Below are 27,248 nucleotides of genomic sequence, written 5' to 3'. Positions count from 1 at the left end.
ATAAAGATTCCTTTTGCAAATTGTTTCTCTGCAGGGATTTTTACCTGACTACTGCAACATGATTTTCTTCTTTGTCAGAATGACAGGCTGTCATCTTCTCCAAGGTTTACAACTTCAGGGAGACTGTACTGATGAAAGGGTGTAAAACAAACAAACAGAAAACCAAAGATGCACCAGAGTAAATCAATAAAGAATTATAAACTTTAATTAAATCAACAGGAAGAATTTCAAACCATGTTGAGAATTTATATTTTAAAATTTAAATCTAGTTAATATATTCTAACTCTAACATAGCCCTCTAAAGACAGAAGTTTTTGTGACAGCAGATGGGCAGAACAATCATTTAGGTAGCATCTAGGAATATTGCTACAATTACTTTACATAAATAGAAATTCATGTCTTTATTAGTAAGGTACCACACATCGTAGAGTAAAAATCCACGTAGGACAGGCTTATAAATATACATAAATCTCAAAATCAATCACAATTGAACATTAGGTACACAATTATTATAAAACAAACATAACCCACCAATGTCCATCTAAAGGCATAGTTCTTACAAAATAGTATTTTACAGACAGTTGCAAAAAAGTATATTAATACTCCTGGAGCCAGACTGTTCCAGCATATGAGCGCATCTGGGGGAATAAGGCATGTGGAGAAGGTGCATTTACTCTTCCAGGTGGTCAGGACATTCTGTGTGATGAAATGGTAACGGCTTTAGTGATCTGGGGGAATGGCACAACCGCCACGCACCCCGTAACCCTAGAGAATCCATGGCTCTCCAGAAGAATAGAACAGAACAGCTATTTGCCTAATAGCCAATATCCAGGGGAAAATGGAAAACATTAGTTGAATATCAGCATACTTTAAGTGAAAAACCCCAAAGCGCTTGATGGTTCACTTAAATTTTTAGTCACATTTAAAATCACGTTAATAGCCACTATTTTCATGAAAAGGAATTTATATTTATCTATTAAATATGAAAACAACCAAGTACAACTTGAAACTAAGTAACTGATTAATTGAACAAGAAATCTAATTAAATATAAAACATGGATAAACCCGGTTGCATCTACATGCCATTGCCTCAGTTCACACTAGGCTTAGTTTCTTAACTAACAGTATAGAAAAGTCAAACTCAACAATGATACTTTATTTTATATGTTCTTAACAAGTCATAGAATGTTGAATGGAGGAGGCAAGGTTTAATAACGGATCCAGGAACTCTTTCTGCAAACGAAATTACTATAAACTCAAGGGTAGTTTGGCCTGTAATACATACAATGTTTTATCTCTTGGTTTTTAAAGTATTCACAAGATCAGAAACAGAAACAATCCTGACAAAGACCTTCAAATGGCCATGGTATGTGTATATAATAGGCATTTATGTATAAACACATACAGACCTCATCATGTATGTACAAATATATATACAAACACTCTGAGAATAATCAAACTGTTCACTAAACATAACCAATTCTATTTAGAAAACAATACAGTTATATACAGCAAAGTATTCACATCTCAGCATTTGACCTATTGTGGTGGTTCTCAAACATGTTTCCATTATGATACACAAGGTGATGCCATAGTCACATGAGTAAAACACTCCCATCCCGGGGATGTAACAGATTTAGATAATACTTAAAAACTGTCTAGAGGAAAATAAACTAGTCTGAACATTGTACAGTTGACCCTTGAACAACGTAAGTTTGAACTGTGCAGGTTCACTTATACATGGATTTTTTTCAATAGTAAATACTACAGTGCTGCATGTAGTAAGGTTGGTTGCATCGTTGGACCATGTGACCATGGATAGGAGGAACCGTGGACATGGGAACCACATATTATGGAGGGCTTACTATAAATTATAGGTGGATTTTCCACTGCCTAGAGGGTCAGTGCCCCTAACCCCATGCAATGTTTAAGGATCAACTGTAATCCACACCATGAAGAGCAACTGCACAGTGAAAGTCATTCACGATTGGCACAGCTTAGATAAAATAAAACTTACCCAGCTCTGACTTTACTGACACCTCTTTCACATCCACTCTGGAAAACATATTAGAATGCAAATTCTAATGGGAATGCATTATCAAGATAACAACCCATCAACTATAATTTAGTTTACAAACAAATTACTAATGTCGATATTTTTACAATTAACCAGTAATACATTATAATACATTACTCGCAGTGTCCTATACAATTGATCATGACACCTGGGCGTGCCTCTTAGCTGAGATCAAGGGTAGGAAAACTACAGTCCACAGGCCAAACCCAACCTGCTGCCTGTTTCTGTATGGTCTGCAAGCTAAGAATGGTTTTTACATTTAAAAAGTTTTTTTTAATCTAAAGAAGAGTATTTGTGACATGTAAAAGTTATATAAAATTCAAATTTGTGTCAAGTTTTATTGGAACACAGGCATGCTCACTGGTTTACGTATTGTCTGCAACAGAGTTGAACAGCTAAGAGACTGCAAAGTCTAAAATATTTATCATCCGGACCTTTACAGAAAAACTTTGCTGACCCATAGGCTAGAACTAAGAATAATATACAACCTCAGTGGTAATACCCCTTAAGCACAAAATCCTGAATATAGACTGTAAACTTAATTACAGAAACAGTAGTAAAAAATATGTGGGATGGAAATCCATCCCTGAGTTGTCCAAACCTTCTGATTTCCTTGATGACAAAAGCCAACTTAAGATAATTAAATATGGCTCTTGCATTTTGTCTGAAATCATGTTTGCAAATTCACCTTTGAGACTACAGTGGAGCAAGAAAAGGGCATTGGACTCCAAGTTAGAAGACCTGGGTTTTAGGTAGTCACTTTAAAAAATTAACTAAGACAAATACATTCTAGTCTTGTCCAATCTGTGTATTATTTTTTAAAACTACTAAACACACTAAAATGACTGGTAACATAAAGAATCAAAATGTTTTTAAGAAGAGAAAAAGCCGATAGAAAGTAAAATGTACCCCTTTCCCCAAATATAACTATAAAAAGTCCTTCTATTCCTTGTAAATTGCTAAAGGGGAAAAAAAAGCACCTGGCTAATTTGAGTGTGGATAGTGGGTTCCACTTAATAAAAGTTTTAATGAATGTGCATGATGGAAATCATATCCCTAGGTCTCAGCTGCCCCTCTTTAAAATAAGTGCATTGGATAAAATGGCGTCTAAAGTCCTTGCCAACACTGGTAATTTATGCCAAATGCCTAGCCTCAGTTTCTTCATCTGTAAAATTGGACTAATCATAGAATCTACTTCCTATGGTTGTTGTGAGGATTAAACGAGTTAATCCTTGTAAAGTGCTAAGAAAAGCACTAAATACACTTAGCAGACATTATTATTCTACTTAGGCATTTACAAAAACACACTGGTTGGGTTTCTCCCCTGTAACAAGTACTATGTTAGAAAATGGAATACAGAGATAAAATAGAAGTTGATTCTCCTACATTACGTAAGAACGAATAAAATTGGAGTCTACAGAGTTTTAACTTCAATATGTCTATAAATTGATGATTCTCTGGGATGACGGTTAAATGCTGTTCTGCATCCCTGGTCTGTTGAATTCTCATTTCCGAACAATGATTATTGTTAAAAATGTCAACTCTGTTTTACAGGGCAAAACAGCATTGTTACGAAAGATCTTTCGATTTATGTTTCAAGGGACAAAAGTTCAGTGTTTGCTAAAGGAGTGATCACAGGTCGAAGAATATAAAAATGTTGACCAGTCTAGCAATGTATATGGAATACAAGCTTTCTGGACCAAACTTGCCATGGGAGTAGAGTTTCATTTATTTATTCATTCAACAAATGTTTGCTGGGTACCTACTATGCAGTCGTGTCTGTTATAAGGATGAGTAACAGGAAATGGTCCCTGCATTACGGAGTTAGCAGGGAGGACGAGCCAGCAATTACAGGAAAGTGAGATGAGTAAAATAATGGGGAAGCCGAGTGTGCTCTGGGAGCATTTGGCAGGGACCTGAACCTACTGATACTTAGTCCAGGGGACTGGAGGAAGAAATACTTACTCTGTGACCTGACAGGTGCATAGGAGTTCAGCAAGCCCAGGAAGTGGAGAATGTTTGGGCACAGGGAACGTCACGAGAGGTGAGAAAGCAGGTCTGAAGAACATGAGAGCAAATCAGTCTTGCTGGGACAGAGCAAGGTGAGGAGTGGTGACAAAAGATGATATTGGAGGTAAACAAAGTGGTTTGCATTTCACACTAATGGAAATGAGAAATCGTTGAAAGTTCTAAGCACAAATATGCAAAACTGGTAATCCAAGGAAAAACAATTCATGAAACAATTAGCTTGACTTGAAATGTAAGCAGAAGGAAAATCCCTTAACTTATTCCTTCCCTGCCTGCTACAGAGACTAGCTCAAGTCTCGATTTAGTTTTAACCTATTTATGGTGGAAATATTACACACATGAGAGGGTGAAATATAAAAATATTTGCTTTCTTATTTACAACGTGGGTGCCTGCATACTCAGTGTCCTCACTGCTACACAACCACTGTAGCTTAGAAGGTGATGCACAGGCCATCTTCAGCCAAGGCTGGAGGGCTTGGTTATGAGTCAGGTGGAGCCAGGGACTTGAACCCGATGACTTGAGTTTGAATCCATCACTGACTTGATGTCATTTCACCTCTGCCCACCTGCAGTGAGGATTGTTTCTCCTACATCCCTTGGATGCACGCAGTAAATGTCACAGAATCTGGATGTTTTCCTTATGTTTTTTTTTGTTGTTGTTGTTTTGTTTTTGCGCGGTACGCGGGCCTCTCACTGTTGTGGCCTCTCCCGTTGCGGAGCATAGGCTCTGGACGCGCAGGCTCAGCGGCCATGGCTCACGGGCCCAGCCGCTCCGCGGCATGTGGGATCTTCCCGGACCGGGGCACGAACCCGTGTCCCCTGCATCGGCAGGCGGACTCTCAACCACTGCGCCACCAGGGAAGCCCTGTTTTCCTTATTTTTGTTCAGTGCCAGAAGAATGTGAAAGCTTCTCCCAAAGGAGAGGCGGCCTTTCACTTCTGACATGGATTCCAAGGATGGCATTAGAAATCACAGTCTCCAGTGTTGTTAATCACAAAAACCACAAAGTTGAAGCCAACTTTAAAGCAATGGGGTGGGGAGTTGGGGGGGAGCCAGAAGACTCCATAACTCTACAGTGGAAATGTCTCAGCAGCATAATTATACCCAGAGACTCTTCCTCTAAATGGGCTGTTAACTCAGTCAGTTGGAATAAAGGAACATTTGGGTTCCTTTGAAAAAAGAAAATGCATTAAGTCAAGACATTATTATAAATTATGCTGACTGCCAATCCAATTTATGTCTGAACATTTGAACGGATACTCTAAGTAAATTCACTTGATGGGTCATTTCGCATTTGCTAATTTTAAAAAAATGTCATCTTTAAAATGTTTCTACTCCAAATCTCCAAAAATGTTAATTTATTATCAAAATGCTTTGAATATTCAAGATGATTTGTCTATTATAATACACATTTAATCATACTCAATATATGGTGACTGACAACAGAATTAGCTGTAACCACAAATGAACACCTTAATTTATTAAATACAGTGGTAGTAGAGTCCAAATTCTAACTTCTAAGAATGCCCATTTTTTTTATCATTAATATAATTTTACATCTTCAGGAACACTCACAGTTCCATTTCTAACCTTTCCAAGCAGCAAAAAAAAATGTGTTCTTTTAGCTACTTACTAATCCAGAAGACACTTCAAATAAATATGAACCATTTTCATATCACTATTATCTCCATCATTCTCCTCATTAGCTGTGTAAGTATCCAAATGCCTTCATGCTTTATGAAAATTTGAAAGTTCTTCTGCCTAAAAGGCTGGCTGTGAACTTGGGCCATCCAGTGAAGTTCTCCTTAGTATTACTCCAAGTAACTCTCTTGAGCTGTAGTTGGAAGAGTAAAGGTTGTTTAGAGACATGGTTTCTATGCCTAGCTTTCTCTACCTTGCTATGTGTTATCTTACCAAGTAGCCAAGGCTACATGGCACGAGAGTCATAAAAAGGGAACCTTCCTGGGTCTCAAATCCCATTCAGTACGATGGCAATAATAATGTTCATCAAGCCAACTGAGAGATGTTGGGAAGCTCAAATAAGAAAACATATTTGAAAGTGAGTGCTTAGAAAAGTTTTAAGTACTTTCCCAAAGTATGGGGTCATTATTAAACAATCCTCTTCGCTTAGAAAAGAAACTTGCTCTTTCTTCCAGAAAGCTGAATCATATAAGTCTTTTTTTTTACATAATAGAAGCTAAAATTATACTGCATATTTTTTAAAAATATACTAAAGACTTTCTAATAATGCATTGAATCTGTTGGCTTTGCAGCTGTGGTTAAGGGGTTCCCATCAATAAGTAGAAGGTCAAGGCAACAATGAGAAGCAGACAGAATGGAGAGGAGAAGGTCTGATAGGCAGCTGATGGCATAAAAATGTCCTCATACTTGTAAATACTGACAACACGCTCTGAAGTCGGTGGTGAGTCTATATCGTGTCGGGTGATGGAGCCTTTAAAGAGGAAAGAAATAAAAAGGAAGGGGCAATAGAAAAAAGGTACAGATTTAAAATGATACATGCAAACCACAGAAAAACTAAACTTCAAAGAACAAGAGCTACTATTTTTTTTCCAAATATATTTTTTATGTATGGCTCATTAACCACTCCTGACCACATGGACTCCCTTGCAGATGGAAGTCTATGGGATATCAAGTGGTAGCCTGCCCAGGCCAGACCAGAGAGGGTGTGGTGTGCTGTGTGTCTGTATGTCTGCATGTCTGTCTGGCAGAGTGGTGTGGAATGGTACAGAAAGTAAGAGGATTAAGATACCAAACAAGCCTTTGGATGGGAAACATTTTTTGACCTGTATGCAAAGGCTGCTTAGTAAGCTGAAATTGATAGGAAGGGCCTGACCTTTGGATTAACCCATATGAAATTTAGGAGACTAAGGCATATGAATTTAGAGCAGAGACCTTGGAAATAGGGCTCAGAGCGAGGGTTTTTTAAGGTACTATTTGCTAGAGAAGCTGTGTCCAACTGGACATGTCAAGCCCCTGCTGCAGTGTCCGTGCTGCCTCCTGTTAACACAAACCAAACTCCTCCGGCTGGCAAGAGTTTTTCTCTCAACTGGTCCCATTCACCTCTCCTCCCTAACCTCAATCATTGGTCACTTACATGAATTCCCAGGCTTAACTATGTACCTCCAATTCATACCTTTCTTGAGGGAAAGGCTAGATACAGCTACCAAGAGGCAGAACCAAACTCAAGCCCAGAGTTTTAGATTCCAAATCCCATCATTTAAAATGAGTTCATTTCTCCAGCCTAAGACATAGTTTATTTCCCAGGGCACTGAAAGTACTCAAAGGTATAACTGTAGGTCCACTGTCGGTAACCTGGGAAATAAGCAAATGGAAAAGGTGTCACAAATCTGGAGGCATCCATATGTTTTCCCAACTAGAAACAGGCAAAAAAAAAAGGGTATAAAATCTCCAATCAATCAATGGGAACAATTTGAAGAGGAAAAAAAGATCAGATTAGGCAACGGATAGTTGATGAGAAAGATGTAATTCCCAGAATGAGTTCTCATACAGGGACTGAGAACAGCTCCCTTCCATCCTTGGTCAGGCCATCAGGCTGATGAACCAGGAGGAATGCTGTAGACACAGTGTAACTTGATCTAAGCAGCCTCTCAAAGGCTTCATGATATGCTTGGGTCACTGTTGGGGAAATGCTGAAGAGCCTTGCCGCCCAGAGTGAGGTCATCAGTGGACCAACTTGTTAGAAATGCAGAATCTCAGGCCCCACACTAGACCTACTGAAAACTGCATTTTAACAATATAGCCAGGCAATCCCCATACACATTAAAATTTGAGGAGTAATGGGCTAAACAGTAGGATAATTTGGTAGATTTATGACCACCAGAATAGTCATAAAGTGAGTGTCAAATCTCTAGAGAAATCGCCAGAGGCCCTTTCCTGTTCAGTATTTTTCTATTTAGAGCATAGGAGTTAAGAGTACTCACTGATTTTGAAGTCAGACAGATCTAGGTTTGAATTTCAGTTCTTCCATTAATTAGCTATATAGCCTTGAGCAAGTTCCTTAATCTCTCTAAAATGAGGGTAATTCCTACAATTCTGGAGGACGTGGTGAGGAGTAAATGAGACCATTGTGAGAATTAGAGTCCACATATCATATACAGCAGACATATGATCTGTTTCATTAAGCACAGAGCTCATCATATACTATCTTGTATATCTTGCTCTAACTATGCATGTGTATAACTTGTCCATTTCTGTGTTCATGTGTATAAGTCCATTATAACATTCTGAAGGCAGAACATTCATATCGCCTTTCTCTCTTATGTTAGGCAAGTGCTTATCACTCTCTCGCCCAGTAAATAAGGACTACAAGCACAGCAGTGTCTGGTGTTTAATTCAGATACCAAAATGTAAGCTTACCCTGAATGGCTGGACCCCAAGCAAACAGATAATACCAACTTAAATGCAGATCAACAATTGTTTCATCTCTGGGAACATTCACAGGCCGTTTAAATCTGCAGGTGACCCGATTATTCTCAAAAACTCCTTCCTCATCTCTGGCAGGATTTCTCTGAATCTCCTTTGCCCACTGGCCTACGTTATAGAAGTGCTGTACGCGCACCCTGCCGTTGTCGTCGTGGACGCAGGCCATGACATCATCACCACCCTAACGTGAAAGATGATGGAGAAAAAAGTCAAAAGGTGTGTCTTTGGCAAACTTTTCTGCTAGAAAGAAATTTCACTCCGAAATATACGATCCATTAACTCTGTAATTGGAAGCCCCACCCCCAAAAATTGTTCTAAAAGCCATTAAAAATCTTTAACCAGGGACTTCCCTGGCGGTCCAGTGGTTAAGACTTTGCCTTCCAGTGCAGGGGGGGCGGGTTCGATCCCTGGTCAGGGAGCTGAGATCCCACATGCCTTGCGGCCAAAAAACCAAAACATAAAACAGAAGCACTACTGTAACAAATTCAATAAAGACTTTAAAAATGATCCACATCAAAAAAATCTTTAACCAAGTGACCAGAGTTTGTATCACCATAGCTGACATCGAGTGCCTCCTAATGAGCCATTTAGAGAAGAATACATCACCAGCTCTCCAGCAGTCCCGCCGAAAACACAGACACTAACCTAATCATAAGCCAGCAATCAGACAAACCTGAATGGAAGGTCATTCTACCAAAACACTGGCCTGTAATCTTCAAAAGGGTCAATGTCGTGAAAGACCAAAAAGAAAAGAAAAAAGCAAAGATAAGAAACTATTTCAAAATACGTAAGACTAAAGATACATGACAGCTAATGGTGTTCCTAGACAGACTCCTGAGTCATAAAATAAAAATTTCTGTAAAGGGCAGTATTGGGACAAAGGGCAAATTTGAAAATGGACAAGTATATTTGATAATACTATTGTATCTATGCTAAACTTCCTGAATTTAATAAACTATATAATGAAAAAGAATGTCTTTGATCTTAGGAGATACCCACTTAAATATTTAGGGTTAAAGGGTTATGATATCTTCAATGTAACCTCCAAAGTTTCCAGAAAATAATAAAAATAGTAAGTAGTAGCAGCAGTCAGAGTTGTTGCAGTAGCAGCAGCAGTAAAGAGACATAAAGCATATGTGGCAAATGTTATTGTTTGAGAAAAAGTGATAGTGGTGACAGTTCCACACCATGAATGTAACTGATGCCACTGAATTGAATACTTTAAAATGGTAAATTTTAGGTTATGTACGTTTTGCCACAATTTAAAAAGTTACCATTTGGTGAATCTAGGTGAAACATATATACAGGAGTTTATGGTCCTATCCTTGCAGCTTGTCTGTAGGTTTAACATTTTCATAAAAAACAAACCAAAAATGTTATAGGTGTTCATCAGTTACAACAAATGTACTCTCCTGTGAGGGATGCTGATAATGGTGGAGGCTCTGCGTGTGTGTGTTGGGGGGGGGTATATGGAAATCTTCTGTACCCTCTATTCAATTTTGCTGTGAACCTAAAACTTCTCTAAAAAATAAAATCTAACGAAGAAAACAGTAATGCATCATTTCAAAAAAAGTTAAAGGTTATTAAAAAAGGGTTCCATTTTGCTTTTCCTGTGCATCAGGTTTGGAAAACTTTTCAATCTGTGCTTCTTGGAGTAATAGGAGAAGAAAAGAGAGACCTATATTTTATTTTTTTTTGAGACCTATACTTTAAAGGCCTCTAGATAGCAAAATGTCAAACATAAAATCTGAATGCTCCTCACTCGACCTTCCTCCTCTGAGCCCCCTAATCTTAACAGCTGCATCATGAGTGCAAATGCATTCCAGGACAAGAAATGGTCAATTGCACTGCAAGCCAGCTTCTGGGATGACACACACACCTGCTGTTTCTCCTATTGACCCTAAAGTAGGAGATAAGTGATATAAATTAGTGTCCATGCCATCTTACCAGGTGGACCCACTGTCTTACAGCCTGGACTGAGAAGTGCATTCTTCTAGTGACTCTCCAAGAACGAACCCACTGGAGCTCTGATTGCTTAGCCTGATCCCCCAGTCTCTTCTTACCGCCCACATACAACCTATGTCCAATCCACCAGCAAAGACTGTCAGCGCTACCTTCAAAACATATCTGAAATCTGAGCCCTTCCCACCACGCCTGCTGCCATAACCCTGGTCTGAGCTGCCCTTCTCTCATTGGAAGAACCTCAAAACAGACCATGTGAAGAGAAGCAGCAGCGGCACACGCAAAGGTTCAAAGGCCTAAGAAAGTCTGGCTATTTGGGAAGCACCTTGGCACAGTGAATGGCAAATGATGACGCTCCAGAGGAAAGAGAACGCAGCAGAGGCACAGACAGAAGCAGAGGTGAGGGATGGTCAGCTACCTGGGTTCCTGCCTGTTCCCGTTCACAGTCCTTTCTGAGGACCAGATGTGTTCCTGCCCATGCACACTGTGGAAGACTGAATCGTTGGACACAATTCTTCACTCCCCCGCTGTTATATTAGGTACATACACCTTCACAAGGCTTCTTGCTAGAGGGAGTGTATTTCCCTGCCCCTTCATTCTGGGCTTGGCTGTGTGAATTACTTCAGGCAATGCAATATTATCAGCAGATGTGATGTGAACACAGGTTTGAAATAAGCTTGGATGGCTCTTGTGCTTCTGCCTCTGCCATGAGAAAAACACGCCTGGGTAGCTACTGGTTCCAGAACGATTAGAGAATACCTGAATCCGGGCCATGGCCTGGAGCCAAGCCCAGCTGAGTCCCAGCCAATCCACACACATGTGAGCAAGAAAGAAATGCTTCCTGTTACCAGCCGTGTAGTTTTGGGGCCTCTCTTGCAGCAGTACTGTGGAAATAACTAATGAATACAGGTACCACGAGACACCTTGTATTCTCATAACCAACACTTCCATCTCCGTTTAAGCTAGCTTGAAATTTTTTTTAACTTGTAATCAGAGAGCCGTAACTAGTATAATTGTTATAAGGATTTGATCAATTTACTTGCTTTACTTTGAAAAAGAAAATTAAATGCCAGAAATCGGCTTCTCCCATTTAAAAGTGGCGTCATAACTTAGGGAAACACAACCGTGCTCATTCTCTAAAGTCTAAAGTAGCACAGCAAACTAAAGAGAAAAATTAGCTTCTATCATGCTTTGTGTCTTACCATTTTCTTGTCTGAAGAGAATCCAACTGCTACCCAACCATCTGTGTCTGCACTCAGCTCAAATTCCACATCAGCCCCTATCATCCGGTAGCTAAGGAAGTAGTCACAGGTCTCTGCATTACAGCCCGGTTTGCCATATCTATAGGATATATCAAAACAGATATTACTGCTTCCTCAGCCACTTACTCAAAATACATCAACAGAACATCTGTGTGTCAGGCAGGACGCTAAGCAATATTAATAAATAAATTAGATCTTTGCTACCTGGGATCTCAAAACCCCAGTTTCACTCAGGAGAGACCATGGAGACGGAACGCTCCTCTTTATCTACCTGCAAACTGAGGTCCAGAGATGGGAAGGAACTTACCGAGTGAATCAGGCTGGAACAGGACTGAACCTGGGCCTCCAGGCCTAGCCAGGGTTCTCTACGTGTTATTAGAGTTTCTCAAATATTAATTATTACTGAATTATTTCTGCATCCCTTTTAGAGAAAAAAAATTCTCTGAGTTAATAATTTAAATAATTTAAATTACCAGTTCTTTTCACTTACAAATTTTAAATTAAACTACAAAATTAAACTAACAAAAATGGGCAAATTAAATATAGATTAAACTACAAAACCAGGAACTTTTAAATTCATAGCGTTCACGTGACAAATGAGGTCATTTCACTGAAAGCGACTTTCTGCTTACCTGCATGTAGTGTGTCTGAGTGGACTCTGCAGGGTCTTTACTTTGAGCATGTTCTTACTACTAGACATGACTCCACTCCCCTCCACTTTTATCTGTCTGAATTGCTCCACAACACTTATACATACAAGGCACCAAACAAATGCCTCATCTGGTATTCACTGGGCGCGAATGCATCATTTATTCATAAAATTTGCTTTTGCTCTATCGGGCTACTTGGTGCTAATACAATTCAGACACTAAAGCATAGAGCACTGTAAGGTGGTGATCCAGATAACCAGATTATGCGTGTGTTAATCTGTTTAAGGAGCATCACTGAAATGAAAACATGAATTTAAATTTTCTTCCAGAGGACTTGCGGATCCTTTAAGGATCAACAAGCCCTAGTTTCAGGAACACTGCTTTACACCATTTTCAGAAACGACAGAAAATTGTAGCAACGGGTGGGATGATCTAAGCTCAGATGGAAGGTATCTAAAAGTACAGGATGCAAGGCTGCCAAGTATTGACGGAGGAGGGAGACAAGGAACATGCAGCTCTGCTGGCAGATACCCTGAGAAGCTGGCAGGAGGTGTAAGCTCAAGACCACAGGAACTGGGCTGAAAAACCTGAAAAGGGTGAGGAAAGCTAAAAGAGGGGTGAATGGGCCAGAAAGGAAGTCTCCCTGAAGCCAGCAGGGCACTAAAATGCCTTCGCTTCTCAAAAATATCCCCTAATCACCAGAAGTATTCTTTGCTGGCTATCTTCCCCAATAATCATATCACTGGATTTTTAAAAATTCCTTAGAAATACACTTGTAATCAAAGAAAACTCAAAACCCCCATGTTCAATTGTTTCTCCTTGAGCACTGAACCAAAAAAAAAAAAAAAAAAAACCCAAACATTCAGTGCAGTGGCCATCAAAATCTTTACTCAAGGACAATTTGTTTTAGGAAATAAAGGATTCAAAGAAAAGGAGGCTTTCCCAACAAAGCACAGCTGTCTAGACGGGAGGCCCACTGTCTACACTACTGTTTTCTAGCTCCAGCCCATCACGTCTTGACAGCATACTACGAATAATCAGGCAGGAACTCACTAGATCTGAGATCTAGCAACTAGCTAGACACAATAATCAATGCGTAATGACTAGTTAGTATCATACAGCTACCCATAAGTCGTGACTATTGATTTGAAAAGGAACTGGGTCTCAGGCACATCTATTATTGCCTGTCCCATCCACACCCCTGCTGAATAAGCAGAGACATCTGTGTTATGTGATTCTTTTTCCTACAGCCAACTGGTTAGACACCTGAGCCAATGGCGTACAGTCATAAATGAAGACCTAGAGAAGAACGTTCTAGGGCCAACGGGCATGCTACAGCTCAAGGCTTGGAAGACTGAAACCTGGGGTGGCCATCAGAAACAAGCCGCATCTCTGCTGAAGTTATGAGGGGTACAGGTCCCTGGTTAGAGCGAACTGCATGCAATTTAAATACTACCTTGAGAAGTAAAATCAAAGTCTTGGCTTTAAAGTTATCCAACTCGCAGATCTACCAACCTAAAGCATCCCTTAGTTTTTCCACAGTCATCCACTTTGATTTTGGCAAATGGATCCACAGGAGGAGCAGTAGGGAAAGGGTAACCTGGCCAGTGAGAATAAATAATGGTTAGAAAATCCAGGAACAACGTTTCCAATGAGAAATGCTTCTTTTTAGTAGGTTGACTATTCTCTAGCGCACGCGTCTAGAAATGGTGAAGGCCTCAGAAAAGAGCTCTGTTGAAGCCTAATCACCCTTCTCATGAGGGGCAGGTAGGGGCACACATCTTTGAACCCAGCCTTGCGTGTTAACTGAGAAAGGGCTTTTTCCTCATTTACAGGTAAGGAGCCTGAGGCACTGAAAGAGGACATAATATCATACCCACTGGCTCACCACTGTCCCCTGAGAGTATGAAAATCACAGTTTTATACAATACACATGTTCTAAGAGAAAAAATAAATGAAACATTTCTATATTTGATAGCAGAGGTTTTCCATTTATATCTATATGTTATAATATGATTTTTCTGTTTCTCTGAACTTCCGTTTTTCATTAAGCTGTATAGAACATTTTATCTCACTAATTCTTTAAACAAATCATTTCACGCATCTTTCTTAACATCATAATGCATTCAACCACACATCAAAGGAAAGCCTGCATTATGCTTCCAGTCTGTGACACAAATATTTTTCTTCTAGGCTGTCCACTCCCTGCACCATGTGTGATTCATCTTGTATTCTCTGCCCAGCACAGTGCTTGACACTGGACATTGAATGATTGTCAAATGAATAAATAAAATCACCCATAGATATTAGGCAGTGCGAATACACTTAAAAAAATTATTGTATTAGTTTTTCTTTTCTCACTATTCTGAAGTCCTTTCTTTGTGATTTGTAATTTTTTTAAATGAGGTTTTGTTTACTTTGTTTCATTAAATTATACTTTTAAAAAAAAGCCAAAAAAAAAAAAAAAAAAAAAAGCAAAAAGCAGATGCAAACTATTACATTTAGAATGGATAAATAAGAAGGTCCTAATGTATAGCACAGGAAACTATATTCCATATCCTGTGATAAACCATAATGGAAAAGAATCTAAAAAAAGAATGTCTATATGTGTATAACTGAGTCACTTTGCTGTACAGCAGAGATTAGCACGACATTGTAAATCAACTACACTTCAATAAAAAAAAAAGTCACCAGGCCACATTTTCCTGGTTCATATCTGTGCTCTATGGACAGTTCATCTCTACTACCCTGGATCTTGATCACATACTAAAGTATAGCCCATTTTTTTTTTACCCTGGATCTTGATCACATACTAAAGTATAGCCCTACCTTTTCACCATCTTTAAGTGCTTGGGCCAGATGCATTACTTTTTCTATTTTCATGCTTATTTTATGCTAAGTCGTAAATCCACTTAAGTACTATAGACTGAGTCCCACCTTGAATGAGTGTTTTGTTTTTCTCTTACTATTTATGGAGTTCGATGCTACTATGTTAAGCATCATCCTATATGTTCTTCCTCTTATTTCTCACTACAATGCTGTGGCTATTTTTTCTCAGAGTATTTATCCAGGAATGCAATGACTACTTATGTTTTTAAGGTTCTATAGGTGTCTGAAAAAGACAATCTCTTGTAATGTTGCTTCTGACGCAGGTTCACCATTTCCTTCCATTGTCCTTACTACTTCCTAGCATCTAGAATAATACATCAGCATATAGCAAATTTCCAGCTCAATAAATGCCAGTAATTATTACTATTGGATTATTATTACTATTAAAATTTTAAACTAACCATTGGGTAAGATCGTCTCTAGAAGAAGAATGGGTTTCTAAGCTCCAAATAAGAGCAAGTTCTGGAACAAAGCTCACTTATAAATGTATTGAACTAGCTTATTAATGTTGGTAAATGGCTTATTTCTCAGGGCTTTTCTAGCACTGATTTCCTATTTTATATGCTTCTAAATCTTGGAATGAGAACTTTTGTTGTCAAATGAATTTGGGCATCATTTAATAATATCACATTTTCTTCTCATTTTGTAAGATGTTTTGTTTTTTTAAGTATAAATTTATTTATTTATTTTTCACTGCACTGGGTCTTCGTTGTTGCACGCAGGCTTTCTCTAGTTGTGGCGAGCGGGAGCTACTCTTCATTGCGGTGCGCGGGCTTCTCATTGTGGTGGCTTCTCTTGTTGCAGAGCATGGGCTCTAGGCACATGGGCTCAGTAGTTGTGGCTCGCAGGCTCTAGAGCGCAAGTGCAGTAGCTGTGGCGCACGGGCTTAGTTGCTCCGTGGCATGTGGGATCTTCCCGGACCAGGGCTTGAACCCATGTCCCCTGCACTGGCAGGCGGATTCTTAACCACTGCGCCACCAGGGAAGTCCCTGTAAGATGTTTTGTAATAAAGAATTTGATTGGTTTTTGTCCCTGGTTCCTGGGAAGGAGACTCTAAATCCTTGGGATTTCCCAATGGGTCTTTCTTATTCCTGAGCCCCTTGGGTTCACACCTGAGTTTATGCTAAGAGATAAGATGACTCAGAATGGGGACTGGTCACTAGAAAGACGAACCACGTGATTAGAGGTTTGGGGCTTTGAGCTAGCCCTGCCTCCAGGGAGGGGGTGAGGGGCTGGAGATTGAGTTCAATTCTGTAGCTAATGACTAAATCAACCATGCCTAGGTAATGAAACCCCAATAGAAACACTGGACACTGAAGCTCAGTGCAGCTTCCTGGTGGTGAACACACTGATATAACGGGAGGGTGACAAGTCATGATTCCATGGGGAGGAATCCTCTCCTTCCAGGACAGGACATGGAAACTGCATTCATGAGCCCCCCAGACTCTGCCCTGTGTGTGTCTTCATTGGCTGTTCCTGAGCTGTATCCTTGATACTAAAACTGTTATTGTGTGTACAGCCCATTCCTGAATCCTTTGAGACATTGTAGTGAATTACAGAACCCAAGGGGGGTTGTGAGTGGCCCCTGGATTGGTAGCCAGTTGGTCTGAAGTGAGGCTAGTCTTGTTGTGGACCATGCCCTTTAACCTGTGGGGTCATTAGTGCCAGAACTGAATTTCAAGACACCAACTGTGGGGTTGGTATCAGAATATAAGCAAAGCAATATTATATTTTTTTTCCTGAAATTAAATGATCTACTATTTGGAATAAAATAAGTTTGGACCACGTGCCAATATTTAAGCTCCTGTATCTCAGCTACAACCCAGCCTCTACAGCCAGCTGTAGGATGGGCTAGTACTCTGCAAACCACATCTCTCCTTTGCCAGCTGGCTAGGTTCTGCCAAAAGAAAACATTAAAGGGAGGTTGGGAGGCAGGAGGAGGGAAAGACCATTTGTTCCTGTTTGATTGCTGTCCAATATGCAAGTCCTCAGCAACTCTACTTCATCCTTGCATTGGCAGTTGGTTTGAGTTTACAGCTTTTTTCTAGACTCCCAGGACTAGCCTCTTCAAAGGAACCAGCATCAGCTGGGCAGACAGCCCATTCTCAGAGGATGGGCTGCACCTCTGGGGTGGGGGTGGGAGTGGGAGGTCCCTTGTCTGAGCTCTTGGCTCTCACAACCTCAAGAGCTTCTCTCTGCTCTCTCAGCCCCGGGGCCGGCAGCCGCTTCCCAAAGTGACTTTCTCTGAGCTCCCTTTTTGCTTCTGCAGTCCCCTCAATACCTTTTCAGACAGCTCCCTGGGCTGATTATCCTGTTTTAAAAAGCTTAAAAAATTGGTTTCTGTCTTTCTGGCTAAACCTTGATGGGTAGAGAGTAAGTGTATTAATCCTTGAATAGCAATACAATGTAAATGTTTGTGAAAAACCATATCTTATTAGCAGTTATCATCTTGAAGCCTAGAGAATAAAGATATTCAATTGGATCTGTTTTACATGCACTGTACAATTTTATTGGAAAATTATGTTTATTGTAGAATTTTAATTTTTAAATACCCTAGGTACACAGAATTAACGATATTTCTTGATTTATGGAACAAGAAATGTTCCATAACATTTGTATGGATTACATGTTGTATGGATTACAACATTTTTTTATCCATTCAGGGGCTGACAGACATTTGGGTTGTTTCTACTTTGGGGCTATTATGAATAATGCTGCCATGAACATCTGTGTACAAGTCTTTGTGTGAACATATGTTTTCAGTTCTCTTGGAATAGAATTGCTGTGTCATATGTTAACTCTACGTTTAACTTCGTGAGGAACTATCAAATTATTTTCCAAAGTAGCCGCACTGTTTTACATTCTTACCAGCAATGTACTGTGGGGGGGTTGGGGGAAGGTCCTTTTTTTTTTTTTTTTTTTTAATAGCCATCCTAGTGGGTGTTAAGTGGTATCTCATTATGATTTTGATTTACATTTTCTTAATGACTAATGATGCTGAGTATCTTTTCATGTGCTTATTGGCTATTTGTATATCTTCTTTGGAGAAATGTCTATTTAGAGCCTTTCTCCATGTTTTAATAGGGTAGGCTGTCTTTTTATTATTGAGTTGTAATGTATTAGCTTTTTTTTTTTTTTTTCCCCCCGGTACGCAGGCCTCTCACTGTCGTGGCCTCTCCCGCTGCAGAGCACAGGCTCCGGACGCGCAGGCCCAGCAGCCATGGCTCACGGGCCCAGCCGCTCCGCGGCATGTGGGATCTTCCCGGACCAGGGCACGAACCTGTGTCCTCTGCATCGGCAGGCAGACTCTCAACCACTGCGCCACCAGGGAAGCCCTATATTAGCTTTTTACTCTCTGCTATGTCTAGGGTTATTTCTCCCTTTTCTCATTCCTAATATTATTTGTCTTCTCTCTTTTTCTCCTTATCAATCTTGCCAGAATCCTATTGTGAGAGTTAATTTTATGTGCCAACTTGGCTAGGCCAGGTGCCCAGATATGTGGTCAAACATTATTCTGGATGTTTCTGTGAGAGTGTTTTTGGATGAGATAAACATTTAACATTTTGTATCAGTGGACTCTGAGTAAAGCAGATTGCCCTCCATAATGTAGGTGGGCCTCAACCCCAGCTGGACAGAACAAAAAGACTGACCTTCCCCAGGCAAGAGTGAATTCTGTGGCAGGTGGCCTTCAGACTTGAACTATAACATCGGCTCTCTCCTGGGTCTCCAGCCTGCCAGCCCACCCTGCAGATTCTGGACTTGCCAACCTCCAAAACTGTGTGAGCCAACTCCTTAAAATAAACTTCTCTCTCTCTGTCTCTCATCTATATATACATACACATCCTATTGGTTGTGTCTCTCTGGATAACACTGACTAATACACGTATCTACTTCATTCATATTTTCAAAGAATCACTTCTGGCTTTTTTCATCCTCTTTACTGACTATTTGGTTTCTATTTCATTAAATTCTGCTACTTCGTTATTTCTTTCCTCCTACTTTCCTCAGAGTTTTCCTTTCTCTAACTTCACAGCTCTTTGGCACTTCTCCTTTTCTTCTATCAACGTTTAAGCCCAGCAATCAACTCCCTCCAGGGGTTTCTGCCTGGACATTCCACAAGCAAAACAAGTCCAGACGCCCAACACTGAGCTTCTCCACCTCCCAAATGCCCTTCCTCCTATGTTTTCTATCTTAGTGAAGAATCCCACCACCCACCCCCAGTCTCCCAACCCTGAAACCCCAGATTCCTCCACCTGGAACGTTTCCTGCATCACCATTCCTTTCATTCCCACCCTGAAACATGAGCCTGCCTCTTGGCTATTGTACCACCTCCTATCTGATTCCCCCACTTCCCTTCTAATTCTTCCACCAGCGCCAGGTTTCTAAAACAGAAATCAGATCTTGTCACAACGCCATTTGAAGACCTTTACTGGCCTCTCCCCACCCTCTCCTATCTCTCCTACACTCACTCGTCTTCCTTAGTCCTGAGATGTATGCGTCAGACCCCCAGCCATGCCAGCTTCTGCTTTTCCCCTTAGCTTTATCCATGCTCCCACTTTTTTCTTGTACTGAAGTATAAGTTGATTTAGAATGTTGTTGCTCCCACCTTTTTATTACTGGTTTTTGGTGGTTTTGTTTGTTTGTTCCTTTCCCTCCACTTTCCGTTTTAGTGCTTTCTTTCTCTTTATCGAAAATTAAAATTTGGACGAAGACCAAATAATATTGGTTTGAGGCAAAAAAACCTTTCTATTCTCCTTCCCTTTCCTTCTTCTCACATGTGCCCTGTAAACCCCTCCAATTAACTGTTCTGTCTTGGAGGATGAAAGACATTTTTACCTCCCTTCAAGAGGCACTTATTGTCTTGGTTCATTTCTCCAGGTTCTCAACATGCCTCTGTTGTTTCCATTCTTGTCTAACACGCAGCCACTATCTGTTCCTCTTTTGCAATCCCTTGAGCCTATTTTGCCATACTCCACTAGGTGGATAATGGCTTCTCGTTTGCTATTTATTGCTTCTAATTAACTGCTTGGATCACAGCCCTCAGGTATTAATTTGGTACTCAATTCCTTGAAGTTTTAACCAGAAATTATCTGTTCAAATCTCTGAGAGCTACTGCATCAGCCTATTTCTCTTTCTGGACTGCCTGAATCGTTTCTGCTTATCAGAACCATATAATGAAGCAAAAATGTCAAGGGACTTTGTAAAATGGAACATTCCACCCACGTGGAGCCCGTTTAGCAAAGCTTTCATCATGGCACTCCACCACTCAGGAACTTGCAGTTCCCAACTGACTACCCCATCAATTCCAAGCCCCTCTTTTCAAGTTTGCCCATAAAAATGCCCCATCCCGCCTGTTCCACTGCATTTCCTAGCACATGTGTTTAGAAGAGAGGTCCATGAGGGCCTTCTCTTCTAAACATGCTGGACACCTCACACCACCTTATCCATAAAGTCAATCAACAACAAACCCACCCGGTTCTCTGCTACTTTCTAGCTGTGTGACTTTAGCTACAATATTTAAACTTTCTGGGGGTCAGTTTCCTTAACTCCAAAGTGGGGATAGCAGTAGTATCTAAGTCAGTGTTGCTATAAAGATTAAAGTTAATATGGGTAAGGTACTTAGGACAGTGACTGGCACACAGTAGGCACTTAATAAAAGTCAGCTCCAGTTAGTGTTATTATTGGGTTAGATTCATGGATATGAACTAGATGTAGATTATTTACCTTTAAATTATTTACCTTTTCTGTGATTTGGTTTTATTCTCCTGCCCCAAAACTATATATATGTATATATATATATATATATATATATATATATATATATATATATATATGCTGTTTCTACTTTGTCACTGAAAAAGGTGACACTATCTTTGTTCAAACCAACGTACTATAAATACTATAAATGAAATACTATAAATGAAAAAAATACGTGTGCATGTGCCTCTGTGTGTGAGTGGGGGGGGGGGGTCTTTTTATTCTCAGTACGTATATATGCACCACAAGGGGAAAAGCATCCCAAATGTTTATATGTATGGGGATGAGTTATGTATCCACATACAATACACAGTAGACGCAGGAAGAATATAGGCAGATGAAGGAACTCCTGCCCTTCCCCCCAAGCTCTGTTCCTCTCTCTACTGCCTTACTAGCTCTTTCCCAAGATGGGAAAAATTGTGGTCAGAACTCAATGGTCAGAAACTCATTGATTGACTATGCCATGTTTTACAAGTGGTCAGACTACTATGCCTTAAAGATAAGCAACCTTGAATGGTGTTCCTTGTTTCCTTCCAAGGTAGGATATGGCCCAAGGGCAAGCCAGCTACCATCATCCAAGTGGCTGGCTGATGAGTCTCAGGGTTTGCTCCTCAGACCTGGTCTGTAAATCTTAGCAGCAAGGAAAAGGGAGCAGCAGGCTTCACTTAGGACTTAACCCTAAGCCAACACCCAACTCCATTTTTTCAGAGAAACCTCAGAATAGGAGGTTTGCCCATAATCATGTGGTGATCTGTTTTATATTTCTACTGTTGTTCTGAATATACAGATTCTGGCTTTGAGAACCTCAAGGGTAAGAGGGTATGAGTGATAGGAGTCAAGCACCAAGAACCTATCCAAACTGTTAACCACAGAGAGCACAAAGGGTCACAGCACGGTTAGACAGTGTACTCTGGGAGAATATCTTGCCTAGTGGCAGGGAATGGGGGGAGGAAAGCAGAGAAGCCCTCTGAAAGAGGCAGCAACTGAGCTGGGATTGTAAGGCTGAGTAGTACAGGCTAAGACATTCGAAATGAGAATGTCTTAGCCCGAGAATTCTGAAAACTAGCATCATTAAACCAAAATATAATTTAAATTAAAAAAAATGAACATGTTAGGGGGTGATGAGAAACATCAAATCAGCCAGTGTTCAGTCTGTGGCCTGGGGGTCTTGGGCAACCTGGACACTGGAGAAATGGTCTCTGGACAAGGTGGGTAATGGTCACTGGGCTCAACCAGAGTTTCAGGGAATTCTCCATGCCCACCCCATTATTCTAATTCCCTTTTTCTGATTCCATACTACTGGGCTACTTTTTCATTAAAAATTCAGTTTGTTGGCAACTTTGAACCTGAGAAGGGGGTACCCTGCATAGAGAAAACAGCCCAGTCACTAGAAAAAGACAACCCCACTTGTACTGATAGAAAGATAGAATTGTTTAAAGGTACTATTTCTACCTCTTCATTTGCCACTTCCTCCAAAATCAACTGGTCTCCCTCCTTCCTTCTCCACTGAACTCATCTCAGGAAAATCCACCCATTACCTCTCATTTCCTGGATCCATCAACTACTTTAACTCTTCACTGGGCCTCCCCATGACATGGGACACTCTTCTTGATGCCTTTTTCCTTCGTCTCCTGGGTGGGAAACCATTCTGGGACATTTCCTCGTTCTGCTTCTCCATCTCTGGCAGTACCCTTTTAAGGCAGTGTCATTGATTATTTCTAAGGATCTTGGGAAAGTCTCTACTCAGGACCCACAAGGCTAAAGCCTAGGCCTAGGGTAATCTAGTAGACGTGCTTCCCCTGGGAGGCTCACCCCACAAACATCCCCACTAGCACCCACCAGATGGTTGTAGGATCAGCCTTTGAAGATAAGTGAAAGGATCAGAGAGAAGGGTAGAATGGGCAGTGAAAGCTCAGAGTGAGGGAAAGGAAGGAGTGAGAGATGGTTGTAAATGAAAGTTGGGTCAGACAGAAAATTCCAGATAAAGGAGTTGAAGCTTCCTCCAGGGAGTAGGTTGGAACCATTGCAGATTTTTGAGGGTTAGAGCCAGGCTTCAGGTTGTATGTGCAGAATAGGTGAGAGTGCCAAGCAGACAAACTAGAGATTTGTACACATCACAGGCCCTGCTACCCCTGTAGGGTCACCTCACCTAAGTGCCCTCCCCCTTTTGTCTCACCAAAGTCTCTCACACTTCCTGGTTCAACTCTATAAAGCTTTCCTTTGGGCTGCAGCCCACCTGATGTCCATGTTCATAAAAGTGCCTGGACTATACAACTAACTTCGTTCTCTCTATATATACAAACTGACAGAATGTGACCTTGTTCTCCATTTGTTAGATGCATGTGCCCAATGAGAATATAACTTCTCATGTGCCACCTTTGAGTCACCTAGCAGTGTGCTAGGCTGACTATGAACAGAATAACTATGTATTACATGCTTTCAAAAAGAGATGGATTTTGTACTATTTATTCTTTCATAGAGTGACAGATTCTACTTCTGCTTGTTGTTCCCCTACTCTGCCCCTGCATTCTTTCCTTCTCCCTGACCACATGGCTACCCAGCTAGAACACTCTACTTTTCAGCCTCCCTTGCAGCTAGGTCATGTAATTAGGTTCTTGCCAAAGAAATGTGAACCGCAGTGATTTGTGCAACCAGCCTAAAAGGTAATTGTTTGTCCTGAACTTCCTCTCTTTCTCCTTTCCTTAAGCTTGAACAAAGACGTGCAAGCAACCTGACTTCCACACAGATGAGGACAAAGCCTTAGAGGGTGGGGGAACAACATCAGGGAAAGAACCTAGGTCCTTGAATGACCTTGTGGAACAGAGCTGGACCACCTGCCCAGACCAGCCAGACTCAAGTGAAAGAAAAATAAACTATCTTATTTAAGCCACTGTATGTTGGGGTCCCTGTTTCAGCAGTTAAGCATCTACCCAACTAATGTATTTCCCCAAATCCATTTCTCCATATAATACAGTAAGTCCAGCTTTTGAATTGGGCATATTACTTCCCAGATAAAGGCTACATTTCCCAGCATCCTCTGCACCTATGTGTGACCATATGACTAGGTTGTGGCTAATGAAGTGTAAGTAGAATACGTGGGCCTTCTGAGCAATCTCCTTATAAAGTAGTCAGTGACCTTCGACTGCCTACTTCTAGATTTCTTTACGTGACAGAGGAACTTCTATCTTATTTAAGCTATTAATGTTTGTTTGTTGTAGGTAACTAAACCTAATCTTAAGTAACAGATACATCCAGCGTCATATCATCTGCTGGGACACACAACATTTCAAAGCCCAACTCGATTCTTGGATATTCCTCTTAGCAGAAGAAAAGGAAAATCACTTTCCAAATTGCAGAAGTAAGAAGCCAGTTTCCATTCCTTCTGAAGAAAATCAGCTTGGCTTTTGTGCTCACTGAAACACTGCCTCTACAGGGAGGTCATTGAGGGACAAACACCCCGTCTCTGGGCCCACCAGGCCCCAACAATGGTGGCTCACACTAGGGATGCATGACATGTGGGAAGACTGTAAAGAAATGGGTTGGAAGTGGGGAAAGAGATGTGACCCGGCTCTCATGGGCAGGGCAGTGAGCACGAACAGAACGCTGAGCTTGGGACACTAGCCACTGCAAATTTAGGTCCATACAGACAGGGAGGAAATAAGGCAACATCTCTCTTTAAATTGGGATTTCTGCTTCCCACCAGCTGCTCTTATCTCACACACCCTAGGCCAGATGGCAGTCTCCTCCCTTACCACCCTCTACCCCAATCCCTGACAGAGACAGAGAGTGGAGGCCAGATGCTGAAAACTGGGGGAGCCTAGACTCAGCCCCACCTGTCCGCAGCTTCGCAGGACTTGGCTGACCACCTGCCTCTCCCGGCCTCAGTCTCCCCACCTGTAAAGCCAGCAGCGGGTGGAAGGCGCTGACAGCTCTTGAGACCACTTGTCCAGGCGGATGGGTAGTGGGAGCCACGCGCTCCCCGTCCGGGCCTCGGCCGTGCCGGCGCTGCCTCCATTCGCATCCTAACCAATTGCCCGCCCCCCCCCCCCCTCCTGCCGCCTCCGGTCCCCGTCCCGGGTCTCCGCTCCCGCAGCCCCTCATCCTCCCGCAGCCTCACCCTCCTCGGACAGGTAGCGTAGGTCGTAGAACTCCCCCGCGAAGGTGCCGTAGGAGGAGTCGTGGCGCGGCACCGCCTCGTCGGAGCCCGAGTCCCCCCGCGCGCGGCCCCGGGGCCCCCGGCCCCCGGCGCCCGCGCCGTCGTCCGCGGGGCTGGCGGCACAGGCGACGGGCCCGGCCAGCAGCAGCAAGAGCAGCGGCGCCCAGGCCCTCGGGCACTGCCGGCGCGACCGCGCCATCGCTATCCACCGATCCCGCAGCCCGGCCGCTCGGGCCGCAGCAGGGGCGCCGCGGGCGCAGGGTCGGTACTGCGCGGCCGCCGCCGCCAGCACGCGTCCGCCCCCTCCCGCAGCCCGCGCAGCCGCGGAGCCGCCCGCACCCGCCGCCTCCCAGCCTCGGTCTGCGCATCCTCGCTTGCGCCAGAAGCCTCCCCTTCTTCCTAGCATCCTCTCCTCCTCGCCCGAACTCTCTTTCTCTGCCTCTGTTCTTTCTCCCATTTCTCCTCCCTCCCTCCACGAGTCTCTCACAGACACAGATTTGGCCCTTCTACCCTCTTGCTACTACTCAGAAAGTGGTCCACGGAGCAGCAGCAGCAGCATCCCCAGAGGCCAGCATGTTAGCATCACTAATCTCGGGCCCCACGGCAGACCCGTGACTCAGGATGCACTTTACCAATATCCCCGGGAGACCCCAGTATACGTTCACATTTAAGAAGTGCTCCCCGGAGGGTTCACCTTGAACACACCTTGTCAGAGTCACTGCTTCCCCCACCTTGTTCCAGCACTTTTTGGTTTATATAAAGCACTTACTATATCCATTACTTCTTGGGAGCATCACTGAAAAAGTTGAAATTGCAAGATCCGCACTTTATAGATAGGTAAACCGAGGTCCTTAGGGCCACTTTAAACATAGGTAAACCGAGGTCCGAGGTCCTTAAGGTCTAGTTTCCCGAGGGAAACTAGAACCCAGCTCTTTGGGCTGGATTCACATAGATTTTTGGCGTGTGCAGTCAGCAGAGGCTGCCGGTGCCCTTGCGTAACGTGCCCCCTTCAACACCAGGCAACTGGTTTACTGGTTTCCCCACAGCGAGCACGTACAGGCCTTGGCAGGCCCAGACCGTGGAATTCCCGACTTTCCCAAATCCATTCCTGCCGCTTGCAGTTCACTTCCGGTTATTTACTCAGCCATTCATTCATTCATTCATTCACACCAAGCACTTAACTACATGCCAGGCCTTTCCAAATGATGGTTTTGGAGTGATAACACATTCAAACTGCTAAGCTGTTTTCCGCTAGAAAACATGGATACAATTCTTTTTATGCTAGTATTGCAGATCCAGCATTCTAGCTTGCTTTTAAATTTTATTTTATTGCATAAACAAACAAAATAATTACGGAGGCAGAAAAGCATGGAGGTTTCAAACGTAGGCCCAGAAGTCAGGCAGTGCCGCGTGGTGATCAGTAACCTCCATGATGCACTGGAGATTAGGTAAGATGATAGAGGTGAGGATCAGTGGTATTGAATGAATACCTATAGTATTAAACCCTATGACAATGAACGAATGAATATGCCTATGGTTCTGAAATACAAAAATTCAAAAGAAACTAATGATTACAACCTTTTTTGGCCCAGGAGAGATGGGAGACAGGGGGCTGCTGTGAGAAGTGAGAAGTTTTGTGTGACCCAGAGGTCAAATGTTTGCTTTTAGGTATCAGTTAACACTGATGGTGGGTTGTCCAATTGGAGTTTAAACGTGTTTATCCTGACAGGTGATTCAGGTATAATTCATGGAAACCCTGGGCTTCACTAGGTCTCCCAATATCCCAGTCGTTGTAAGAAATATGTCAGATTTACTGCTTGAAAAAGGTAAGATGAACTATAATTACTTTAAAAATCAAAACAGAGACATTTCTTTCCCAAAAACATAGCTTTCAGAGGATAAAATTCTAAAATACAAGAAATCCAATCAATTGAAAATCTGTTAGAGTATCCCTAAAAGAACAAAAAAATCCAAAAATAAAATCTTATTGTCAAAAATTGAAA

At 41.9% G+C, this 27,248-nt stretch overlaps 1 protein-coding gene across 1 annotated transcript; it reads right to left on the bottom strand.

Annotated features, from left to right (window-relative positions):
* Positions 1-4,927: 4,927 nt before the first annotated feature.
* Positions 4,928-25,613, bottom strand: FRRS1L (ferric chelate reductase 1 like). Its single transcript, XM_027105985.1, is given in 6 exon segments — positions 4,928-6,557; positions 8,504-8,750; positions 11,734-11,872; positions 13,959-14,043; positions 25,207-25,585; positions 25,587-25,613. Coding segments are annotated over 6 exon segments (1,050 nt in total). The 3' UTR covers positions 4,928-6,384.
* Positions 25,614-27,248: the final 1,635 nt, after the last annotated feature.

Source organism: Aethalodelphis obliquidens, unplaced genomic scaffold (assembly GCF_003676395.1).
Source record: "Aethalodelphis obliquidens isolate GAN/ISIS:26980383/991018 unplaced genomic scaffold, ASM367639v1 scaffold7, whole genome shotgun sequence".
Classification (NCBI taxonomy): domain Eukaryota; kingdom Metazoa; phylum Chordata; class Mammalia; order Artiodactyla; family Delphinidae; genus Aethalodelphis; species Aethalodelphis obliquidens.
Note: the sequence above shows the minus strand (reverse complement) of the source record. Positions and strands in the feature narration are given on the sequence as shown.